Source organism: Lontra canadensis, unplaced genomic scaffold, assembly GCF_010015895.1.
Source record: "Lontra canadensis isolate GAN:19392208 unplaced genomic scaffold, GSC_riverotter_1.0 scaffold12, whole genome shotgun sequence".
In the NCBI taxonomy this organism is placed as follows: domain Eukaryota; kingdom Metazoa; phylum Chordata; class Mammalia; order Carnivora; family Mustelidae; genus Lontra; species Lontra canadensis.
Genome location: NW_022631006.1, coordinates 10,919,726 through 10,932,199, shown reverse-complemented (window position 1 = coordinate 10,932,199; position 12,474 = coordinate 10,919,726). Strand labels below are relative to the sequence as shown.

At 36.8% G+C, this 12,474-nt stretch overlaps 1 protein-coding gene across 2 annotated transcripts in view; it reads right to left on the bottom strand.

Annotated features, from left to right (window-relative positions):
- SPPL2A (signal peptide peptidase like 2A) overlaps positions 1-12,474 on the bottom strand; it is a 48,342-nt gene that overhangs the window by 18,611 nt on the left and 17,257 nt on the right. For both annotated transcript variants that reach the window (XM_032856495.1, XM_032856496.1), the window contains exons 4-6: positions 12,022-12,111; positions 11,414-11,547; positions 3,086-3,237 (exon numbers count right to left, since the gene is read on the bottom strand). In XM_032856495.1, the coding sequence (XP_032712386.1) occupies positions 3,086-3,237; positions 11,414-11,547; positions 12,022-12,111 (376 nt within the window). The remainder of the gene's footprint in view (positions 1-3,085; positions 3,238-11,413; positions 11,548-12,021; positions 12,112-12,474) is intronic.

Genomic DNA, 12,474 nt, shown 5'->3' with positions numbered 1-12,474 from the left:
TCTGTCATTCAATGATTCAAACTAACATGTCTATTGAAGATGTCTATGAAGTGAGATAGAGACACTTGTAAGAACTTAAATGTAAGGAATGGACGAATTAAGTAAACAATAGAAATGTGTTAAAAATGCACCTTAGGGGGATGCCTGGGTGGCTCAGTGGGTTAAAGCCTCTTCCTTTGGCTTAGGTCATAATCCCAGGGTCCTGGGATCAAGGCCCGAATCGGGCTCCCTGCTCAGCAGGGAGCCTGCTCCCCTTCCTCTCTGCCTACTTGTGTTCTCTGTCAAATAAATAAATAAAATCTTAAAAAAAAAATGCACCTTAGGGATGAGAACTGATATTTACCTTAAACAAGTTATCTCTATTTCCTATGGTGTAATTTATCTCCAATTATTTGACCTGTGGTAAAACCAAATCCATTTAAACAAACCACTCTGTTATGATATGAAACTAAGGTAGTTAATGTTCACAAATATTTTTCTATATTAGTTATACTTTTTTGAAAATTATTTAAAATTACATCTAATCTTATTCTTAAGAAGGGAGAGAAATTATTATTATTTTTTTAATTTTTTTTTAAAGACTTTATTTATTTATTTGACAGAGAGAGATCACAAGTAGACAGGCAGGCGGAGAGAGAGAGAAAGAGAAGCAGGCTCCCTGCTGAGCAGAGAGCCCGATGCGGGACTTGATCCCAGGACCCTGAGATCATGACCTGAGCCGAAGGCAGCGGCTTAACCCACTGAGCCACCCAGGCGCCCGAGAAGGGAGAGAAATTATTATACTATAAAATAAACTATTCATTTTCTTAACTTTCTCAAAATTTCACAATGGCAATATGAATTTTACAAATTCCACTAAATTTCAGAAAATTATGAGATGAGAAAAGGAGAGTAATCTAGAGATAGTAAATCAGGGATAGCCACTTTCTTTCTTCTTCTTTTTTAAATCTATACAGCTTTTATTGTATCTTTAAAATGTCACAGAAAAGTCTGAAAGATCATCCGGCATTTTGCTCTTTATGTAGGTGGACAACTTAGATCTTATTCATGAGTCTCCAGAAATCTTCCTGTTTCAGAAACACGGATACCATTCAAAAATTTTCTGATATCCTCGTTTTTAACCGTTGGCCACTTTCTAATTGGTGAAATTGGACAAATTACTTTTCTAAAATTAATATATATTATTTGTTTCAGGGGTACAGGTCTGTGATTCATTAGTCTTACACAATTCATAGTGCTCACCATAGCACATACCCTCTCTAGAATTTACTTTTTTAGTCTCTTGTCATTATTTGTTATTTGTTATTACTAGTTACGTATGGTAATGTAAGCAGTAAAACAAAGACAATCAAAGCCTGCCAAGTTATGTTTGGTGAGTCATCCATCAAAGGCTGCCAACCCAAGTTTTAAAACTTAGGTAGAAAGCATGTTCTTGAGACCCTAACAGAGTTTTATTTCATTCAATGTCATAGTATACTAGGAAAATGATTAGGTATGAGAAAGCATCTGGTTAATATAACCATCTTTACTTTTTGAGCATGACTTAACATAAAATGGTAAGGGGAACCTTACCAATTTGATATATTTCATAAATTAAAAATGGCAGCAAATTTAGCCATTAGGAACCATTTGGAGGTACATTATGTCTTGCAATACCACATCGATTTTGTAAGAGTCATAATTAACTCCCATGCCCTAGGATAACCAGGAGGTTTAATGATCTGCCTCCTACATAAAAAATTACATTGATAAGCAAGGTCAACTTTTTAAATACCTGAAAGTTTAAGGAACTTTCTCACCACAAATGAAAGCATGCTTTAGGGTAGGGTAGAGGAATCTCTTTTTTCTATCAAAGACCACTAATTAATTGACTGAGGGTCAGACACAAACGAGTGAAGGCTAAGTATTAGATTAGAAAAATCAGGGGCACCTGGGTGGCTCAGTGGGTGAAGCCACTGCCTTCGGCTCAGGTCATGATCTCAGGGTCCTGGGATCAAGTCCCGCAACAGGCTCTCTGCTCAGCAGGGAGCCTGCTTCCCTCTCTCTCTCTCTCTCTGCCTGCCTCTCTGTCTACTTGTGATCTCTCTCTGTCAAATAAATAAATAAAATCTTTTAAAAAAATTAGAAAAATCAGCTGCACAATGACAATGTAAATACAAATAACTATCCTAACATCTACTCCCCCAGCACAACATTAAAATATGAGTGACATTCAAATAATTATTTTTCTAGTTGGAAATATAGGTCAAAGGTCTAGTTTTTAATGCTGCCACAGGACAGGAAATATTGGGACAATAAGCTGAAACCAACCTGAGTACCTCAGTTTTCTAGTCCAGAAAATTGTGCTAATGTTCTCCAAATAAGCACTGGAGCCTGTGGTGGTTTTCACAAAGGATTTTTGCTAGTTCTTACCAGGCCACTTCCCTTTTCCCTAGTCTCCTCCTCTTTGTGCTATGCATTGCCCAGAGATGGCAAATTTCCATTCTTTCAGACCACCAACACGATTGCTCAGGGGATGGGCAAGCCCTTACAATTCCTACCCCTACCTTCTTAAAGGAAAAGTACCTGTTATTATTTAGACCACAGGCAAGTACTTGTGTGTCTTTAGATGTAGTATGATCTTGACTGCTAACACAAGTAAAACAAAATTTGAGCAATACGTCTTGATTTGGACCCTGACGAAAGAACAAAGCACACTTTAGGGATAAGCAGAGGCAATAAATTAGTAACTTGAATAATCTATTTCGTGTAACTAAATACAGTCACTAAGAAGTCCTTAGTCTCTGCTTAGATATGGGGCTCTCCAGCTTTATCTGCAGAGATGGAAATTTAGGAGCCACAGCAGTTCTTTCAAGTCATCCATGAAGAAGTGTTCTTATCTCAAAGACACAGGATATTTTTAATCTGAATATTTTTATATTTTTTATCCTAGAGTGAGGGGGATCTAGCACTTCTGACAGTTTAGAGAGTTAACATTACTTTTCAATCATTTGTTTAAGCTTTCTGGGTATAATACCTTCAATCTAATAAAATAAATGAAAAGCTTGTAGACTGAAAGTAGCAAATAGTAAGTATGACTTCTTACCCAGCCATTTGTAGAAGAAATAAAGTAAGACCATCATAACACAGCACACGACCACAAATATTACAACTGTTAGAGGACTAAAAGTTAAATATTCTTCCTTCTTTCTCCTCATTTCTCTGTCTTCAGTGTTTGTCACTGCCTTCATGCTCTCCCTGTATAAACACACGCAGGAACTTCAGCAAATCTCTGCCAAGAATGGTTATTTTGAAAATCTATCTCCAACATCAACTTAAATTTGTTTCTGACTACAAAGTAATATACTTTAAAAAAACAGCACACATAACAGAAAATAACTTAATCTATAAAGTAAAAGGTCCCTCTAATTCTACCCTCCAGAGATGATCTGTTATTAACCACGAACTTTTGAAAAAGCATTTTCTTCTGGAAGTGAAATTGTTGAAATAGAGAATGTTTATCATATAAATAATGTCTGCAGATGTTTATATGATCTAATTTGAAAACTTATATTGATATAACGAATTTCAGATCATAACCAGTTTCTTTTTACACACTTATTACCAACTTACAGAGAGCAAAGTACTCCTAAAATTAGCTTTTCTTACATGTAAACACAAAATTCTTTCAATCAACTCAGCACTAAGTGGATGCCTGTTCTGTGCTTATCAGTGTATTATGAAGGATTCAAAAGAAGTTCAAGACATAGCTTTATCTACCTTGAGTTAAGATAGCAAAATACTGTTTTTAATTCTCTCAACAACCCTTCTTAAGTCACACAGCTAATAAAAGGCCGAAACAAAAGTTGAAGAGGAAAGAGTCAGTAGTGTTCTTTGTTGAGCAGTCTCTGTTCTGTCATCTTATTGTCTCCTCCCAGCTACATGGAGCCCACTACATACTCTTCTACCTCCAGTCCTTTCAACTCTGACCAACTAAATTCTCCTTCCCATGGCATACACCTTGACTTTCTCATCAGGTCTGGACTTAATATAAACTTTAGGTTAAAAAAAGTTTATTACTATCAAACTGTACATTTGCCAGACTGCTTATTTACCAACATACCACTTTCTTACTAGAAAATTGTTAAATGGGATGGTCACTATATTAAGCATCTCTGACTGTAGGGAGGCTGCCTGGGCAACGAGCATGGAGAGGGTTTGGGGACAGTCACACTAGCATATTCCAGCAACTGCAGAGCTGGATGATAGAATATTAAACAGAAGTGTCAATGAAAGTAGTATCTGAGTGGAAAAAGGTGCCTACTTTTGGTATCTGTCACGGCAAACAGATACATTTAAAATTATTTTTATTATGGGGTGCAGGGTGGCTCAGTTGGTTAAGCAACTGCCTTCGGCTCAGGTCATGATCCTGGAGTCCCAGAATCGAGTCCCACATTGGGCTTCCTGCTCGGCAGGCAGTCTGCTTCTCCCTCTGACGTCTCCCCTCTTATGCTCTCTCTCATTCTCACTCTCAAATAAATAAATAAAAATCTTTAAAAAGTAAAAACAATAAAACCATTTTTATTATAGTGAAAAATTTATAAATTCATATAGGTCATAATGAAAGATTTATATATTCTTATTTAGTACACCAGTTCTCCAGGTAGATTCCTCTAAAGGAAAAGATAAGGGCGCCTGGCTGGCTCAGCTGGTTATGCATCTGCCTTTGGCTCACTCAGGTCATGATCCCTGCTCAGTGGAGAGCCTTCTTCTCCCTCTGCCTCTGCTGCTCCCCCTGCTTATACTCTCTCATGTAAATAAATAAAAACTTTTAAAAAATAAATAAAGGAAAAGATAAATCTGGCAAAGGAAGAAGCACAGGCAATTTTTGGAAAGGAAATGTACTAGATTTATATCACATAAAAATACTATAATCATCTTTTTAAAACACTGTACCTCTAATCAGCTCAAGAGCCACATATAATGGAAAGCTGTTTTCTTTTTTCATTTTTTATTAACATATAATGTATTATTTGCCCCAGGGGTACAGGTCTGTGAATCATCATGCTTACACACTTCACAGCACTCACCATAGCACATACCTTCCCCAGTGTCCATAACCCTCCCACCCTCTCCCTATCCCCCTCCCCTGGGCAACCCTCAGTTTGTTTTGTGAGATTAAAAGTTTCTTATGGTTTGTCTCCCTCCCGACCCCATCTTCTTTCATTTTTTCCTTCCCTACCTCCCAAACCCCCCACTTTGCCTTTCAAATTCCTCATATATCAGGGAGATCATATGATAATTCTTTCTCTGATTGACTTATTTCGCTCAGCATAATACCCTCTAGTTCCATCCACATCATTGCAAATGGCAAGATTTCATTTCTTTTGATGGCTACATAGCATTCCATTGTATATATATACCACATCTTCTTTATTCATTCATCTGTTGATGGACATCTAGGTTCTTTCCATAGTTTGGCTATTGTGGACATTGCTGCTATAAACATTCAGGTGCACGAGCCCCTTTGGATCACTACATTTGTATCTTTAGGGTAAATACCCAGTAGTGCGATTGCTGGGCCGTAGGGTAGCTCTGGAAAGCTAAGCTTTCTTTCATGCTATCTTGAGTTTATGAAGCTTGAGGACCAATGATTTCATTATAGTAAGATTTTAACTTTCTATTAAGAAGTTTTCTATGGAACTAAGACATCTTTCCCTTTTGCATAAGGTACATTTTTCATTTGGCAGGGTAATTCTGAGTTATATGAGTTCTGGTTCTGGCAAATTTTCCCTTTCCTAAGCCTTATTCTCTTTCCCCTTCTCTCTTTCTTTCTTTCTTTCTTTTTTTTTTTTTTTAAGAGTTTTATTTATTTGACAGAGAAAGAGAGAGAGCACAAGCAAGGAGAGCCGAAGGCAGAGGGAGAAGCAGACTCCCAGCTGAGCAAGGAGCCCAATGCAGGACTTGATCCCAAGACCCTGGGATCATGACCCAAGCCAAAGGCAGACGCTTAACCAACTGAGATACTCAGGTGTCCCTCCTATTTACTGGGACACTCAGGTGGCTCAGTTGTTAAGCAGCTGCCTTTGGCTCAGGTTGTGATCCTGGAGTCCTGGGATAGAGCCCCAAGTCCAGCTTTAGCAAGCAGTTTGCTTCTCCCTCTTCCTGTTCCCCCATTCCCCCACACGCATGCTCTCTCTCAGCCACCGCGGCACCACTCTTTGGGGCAGGATTATATATATATCCTGCCCCAACCATCTCCACACATACACTTAGTTCTATCTTTATCCTATTTTTAGAATCAGTCACCTCAATTTCAAAATCCATAATCCTGAAAGAGAGAATTTTAAAAGCAGCAAGAGGGGCTCCTGAGTGGCTCAGTGGATTACAGCCTCTGCCTTCGGCTCCAGTCATGATCCCAGGGTCCTGAGATCGAGACCCACATCAGGCTCTCTGCTTAGCAAGAAGCCTGCTTCCCCCCCACCTGCCTGCCTCTTGGCCTACTTCTGATCTCTGTCTGTCAAATAAATAAATAAAATCTTAAAAAAAAGAAATAAAAGCAGCTAGAGAAAACAGTTACATATAAGGAAAACTCCGTAAGGTTATCAGCTGATTTTTTTTTTTTTTAAGATTTTGTTTATTTATTTGACAGAAAGAGACACAGTGAGAGAGGGAACACAAGCAGGGGGAGTGGGAGAGGGAGAAGCAGGCTTCCTGCTGAGCAGGGAGCCTGAAGTGGGGCTCGAATCCAGGACTCTGGAATCATGACGTGAGCCAAAGGCAGATGCTTAACAACTGAGCCACCCAGGCGCCCCTACCAGCTGATTTTTCAACAGAAACTCTGCAGGCCAGAAATGGGTGACATGATATATTCAGAGTACTGAAAGGAAAAACTGTGCAGCCAAGAATACTCTGTCCAGCAAGGCCATCATTCAGGATAGGAGGAAAGAGAAAGAAGTTCCCAAACAAAAGCTAAAGGAATTCATCACCACTAAACCTGCTCTACAAGAAATGTTAAAGGGGACTCTTTGAGTGGAAAGGAAAGACCATAAGTAGAAGAAAAGTAGGAAGCACAAGAGCAATAAAAATAAGTATATATAAAAATATCAGTCAAGACACAAAATAAAAAGATGTAAAGTATGATACCACATATCTAAAACAGGGGAAACAGAGAGAGGAGTAAAAAATAAGCTCAAACTTAAGCAATCATCAACTCAATATAGACTGCTATATGCAGATGTTGTATACAAACCTAATGGTAACCATAAATCAAAAACCAGTGAAATATATGCAAAATATAAAGAGAAAGGAATCCAAGTGTATCTCTAAAGAAAGCCAACTAATTGTGAGAGTAGAGAGCAAGAGGAGAAACAGAGAACTAGAAAAAGAACAACAACAAAAATAAAACAAGTAACAAAATGACATTAAGTACATGTCTATCGATAATTACTTTGTATGTAAATGGATGAAATGCTCCAATCAAAAGACACAGGGTGAGAGAAAGGATTAAAAAAACAAGATCCATCTACATGCTGCCTAACAAGAGACTCATTTCAGACCTAAAGATACACACAGATTGAAAGCGAAAGGAAGAAAAACCATTTATCAGGCAAATGGTATGAAAAGAGAGCCACGGTAGCAATAAAAATGGACTTTAAAATAACGACTATAACAAGAGACAAAGAAGGACATTCTATAGTAATAAAGGGGATTCAATAATAAGCTGTAACAATTGTACATATTTATGAGGCCAATATGGAAGCACCCAAATACATAAAATAGTTAAAAACAAATATAAATAAGTGATAGTAATATGGTAATAGCAGGGGACTTTAACATCCCAATTAATCATAGGACAGATCATCCAAACATGAAATCAACAAGGAAACAGTGGCTTTGAATGATGCACTGAATCAGATGGATTTAACAGATATATTCAGAACATTCCATCCTAAAAGAGCAGAATACACATTCTTTTCAGGTGCACATGGAACATTCTCCAGAAGAGATTACATATTAGACTATGAGTCTCAATAAATTAAAAAAGATCGTAGTCATATCACACACATCTTTTCTGACCACAAAGCTATGAAACTGGAAATCAACCACAAGAAAAAATCTGGAAAGACCACAAATAACATGGAGGTTAACGAACATGCTACTAAACAACAAATGGGTCATCTAAGAAATCAAAGAAAAAATAAAAAATTACATGGAAACAAATGAAAATGAAAACAGAACGGTCTGAAATCATTGGGATGCATCAAAAGTTGTTCTATGAGGGCAGTTTATAGCAATACAGGCTGCTTCAAGAAGCAGGAGAGATCTCAAACAACCTTAAACCTAATGAAGTTAGGAAAAGAAGGCACAAACCAAAAACCAGCAGGAGGAAGGAAATCATAAAGATCAAAACAGAAATAAAGGAAACAGAAACTTAAAAAACCCCAATAGAATAGATTAAAGAAACCAGGGGCTGGTTCTTTGGAAAGACTAACAAAATTGGTAAATCTTTAGTCAGACTCATAAAAAAGAGAGCAAGAACTCAAAAAAAATCACAAATGAAAGAGTAAAAGTAACAACCAACACCACAGAAATACAAAGGATTGTAAGAGAATACCATAAAAAATTACATGGTAACAAACTGGACAACCGAGAAGAAATGGATAAATTCCTAGAAACATATAACCTCCCATAACTAAATCAGGAAGGGAAAATCTGAACAGACTGATTACCAGCAATGAAATTGAATCAGTGATCAAAAAATTCCCAACAAACAAATGTCCAGGACAGAAGGCTTCACAGGTGAACTCTACCAAATATTTAAAGAGGAGTAAATATCCATTCTTCTCAAACTATTCCAAAAAAACAGAAGAGGAAGGAAAGCTTCCAAATTCAGCCTATGATACCAAAACCAGGTAAAGACTCTATTAAAAAAAAGAGAACTACAGGCCAGTATCTTTGATGAACATAAATGCAAAAATCCTCAATGAAATATTATCAAACCAAATCCAATAATAAATTTCAAAAAAATCATTCACCATGATCAAGTGGGATTTATCTCCAGGATGCAAGGGCAGTTTAATATTTGCAAATCAATCAACATGACACATCACATCAGTAAGAGAAAGGATAAGAACTATATGATCAATAGACACAGAAAAAGCATTTGACAAAGTACAACATCCATTTGTGATAAAAAACTCTCAGCAAGGTAGGTTTGGAGGGAACATAACTCAACATAATCAAGGCCATAATTATACTTGATGGTGAAAAACTGAAAGCCTTTCCCCTAAGGTCAGGAACAAGACAAAGACGTCCACTTTCACTATTTTTATTCAAAATAGTACTGGAAGTCCTAGCCACAGCAGTCAAGCAAGAAAAAGTAGTAAAAGGTATCCAAATTGGTAAGGAGGAAGTAAAACTTTCACTATTTGCAGATGACATGATACTATATATAAAAAATCCTGAAGACTCCACTGAAAAACTATTAGTACTGATAAATGAATTCAGTTAAAGTCGCAGGATACAAAACCAATTTACAGAAATCCACTGCATTTCTATATACTAATAATGAAGTAGCAGAGGCGGTGCCTGGATGGCTCAATTGGTTAAGCGTCCAACACTTGGTTTTGGCTCGGGTCATGATCTCAGGGTCCTGAGACTGAGCCTCCCATCAAGTTCTAATCTCAGCATGGAGTCTGCTTGTTCCTCTTTCTCCCTCTCTGCTTCTCCCTATGCACTCTATCTCTCAAATAAATAAAATCCCTAAAAAAAAAAAAATGAAGTAGTAGAAAGAGAAATATCAAGTTTGGTGAGGATGTGGAGAAAAACAAACGCTTGTGCAGTGTCGGTAGAAATGCAAATTGTTGCAACCACTGTGGAAAATAACATGAAGTTTCCTTAAAAAATTGAAAAATAGAGGGGTGCTTGGGTGGCTCGGTTGGTTAAGTGTCTGCCTTTGGCTCAAGTCATAATCTCAGGGCCCTAGATGGACACAGGACCTTACCCCACCCCCCACCCCCACTCATGCTCGCTCTCTCTGTCTCTTGCCTCTGCTCTCAAATAAATAAATAAAATCTTTAAAGAAAATTAAAAATAGAATTACCATATGATCCAGAAATTATCCAAAGAAAATTAAAATATTTATTTTTAAAGTGTCTATTATAGCATTATTCACACTAGCCAAGACATGGATGCAATCAACCTCAGTTTCCATCCACAGATGAATGGATAAAGAAAAAGTGGTGTGTATATATATACATATACATATGTATATACACACACACACACACACACACACACACACACACACACACAATAGGATAGGATATTACTTAATCCTAAAAATGAATGATATTGCCATCTGCAACAATATGGATGGATCCTAGAGAGTATAATGTTAAATGAAATAAGTCAGAAAAAGACAGATACCATATAATTACACTCATACATGAAATTTTAAGAAACAAATGAACAAAGTAAAAAAAAGAAAAAAAAAGAGGCTTGTAAATACTGTGGCAAACTTGTAACAAAGTAAAAACAAAACAAAACAAAACAAAACAAAAAACACACAAAAAAACAGGCTTGTAAATACTGTGGCAAACTGGTGGTTGCCAGAGGGGAGGAAGGCACAGGGATGGGCAAAACAGATAATGGGGATTAAGAGTACATTGATTTTTTTTTTTTTTAAAGATTTTATTTATTTATTCGACAGACAGAGATCACAAGTAGGCAGAGAGGCAGGCAGAGAAAGAGGAGGAAGCAGGTTCCCTGCTGAGTGGAGAGCCTGATGCGGGGCTTGATCCCAGGACCCTGAGATCATGACCTGAGCTGAAGAGAGAGGCTTTAACCCACTGAGCCACCCAGGCACCCCACGAGTATGTTTATCTTGATGAGCACTAAGTAATGCACTGAACTGTATTGTACACCTAAAACCAATATAATACAATATGTTAACTATACTGGAATTAAAGTAAAATATTTTAAATTCCGTATTCCTGCAGGTAAAGAACTCCTTCTCTTCCAACTTGGCTATGAAGGTAACACATTCTCTGTCTTTGTCCATCATCGTGTTTTATGAGTGAAAAAGCTTATATGTACTCCTCTCCCATCTCCAGTTTTCTAAAGGAGGAGCTTGCCCTGACATGTATACAAAGCTTGCCTGGCTAACTCAAAGTGTGGTCTGTGGGCCAGCAAAAACACTTGGGAGCTTCTTTAAAATATGTAATCTTAGCCCCCAGCAGGAGAGTTAGCAGAAGTTAACTCTTCTCAGTGAGAAGTTAAATGACCTACAGCAGGACAAACCTGCAATCTGATCGTAACAGCACTATATTCTGAGGTCAGGTATATTTTAATTATTGTTACATGATTAAACTATTAGACAATAATCTTTTAGCCAATTATCACGGAAACACTGAAGTTTAATTAAACTTACAATTCAATTAGTCCACTCCAGTATCCTCCTAATGCCACAGTGAACACAGCAATTACAAAAATAACCACCATAGTATAGTCAAAGTTAGGCCATGATGGAGAATACATTTTTACAGTAATGTTATCTCCAAGAGTCTGAAAGACAAACAAACAAAAAAAAAAACAGAATTAGTTTTCTTTCTCTTCCAGTGTATGGCAGCAATATTACAATTTCACTCTGAAACAGATAAGACAGAGTCAAGAACACTAGAATCCTTTTTGACTACATGATATATTCTCTTGTCAGAATTACGAGACTAAGCTTTGGTTTATTAAATCCTCAGAGTTTGGTGTTTCACCTAGACATATCCTGTTCAGAGATTTAAGGATAAGATAAATGACATAACAGAGACTGTTAAAGAAGTCAAAACAAGTAAATATCCTTCCTAAAGTCAGGGCTCAGAAATACCCTGTGCTGAGAGGTGAACACTTCTCAAACAAAGACTTGATAGGCCTTTATAGCTTCTTGTTCGCAAATGGAGCATATATAACTTAAATTAAATGCCAGTGGTTAAAAGTAAAGAATTGTACTATGTATAAACTTTGTCTAGTATGTAATTACTAATTTACCTGCTTCATATCTATAAAGTCTTTGTGGCTTATAAATGCAATCAGTATTTTCACATCATGAAATTCCGATTTGTTCCCTGAGGGAGGAAACTAAAAGAAAAAAAAAAAACATATCATGAAAACGTATGAGCTACTAATATATTTACAGAATAAAATGCAAATTATTCCTTTAAATATAAGTATTGTATCTTTTTTAAAATTCCAAAACAAAGTTTCCTATCTTCTGCCTTGATATTATATAGTAAGAGTTCTCAAATGGGAATCCTTTTAGCATAAACTTAAACTGATTTATATACTGGTATATCAAACATGTGTTTGTGCGTGATTACACTGAAGTTTAATTAAACTTGCACACACTTATTCCTAACAAAGTCTTGTCCACTTTAGGAACAGAAAAGACATTACAAAGTTTTCCAACTAAATGCCTATCAAAGCCAGAATGTTTATTTTATT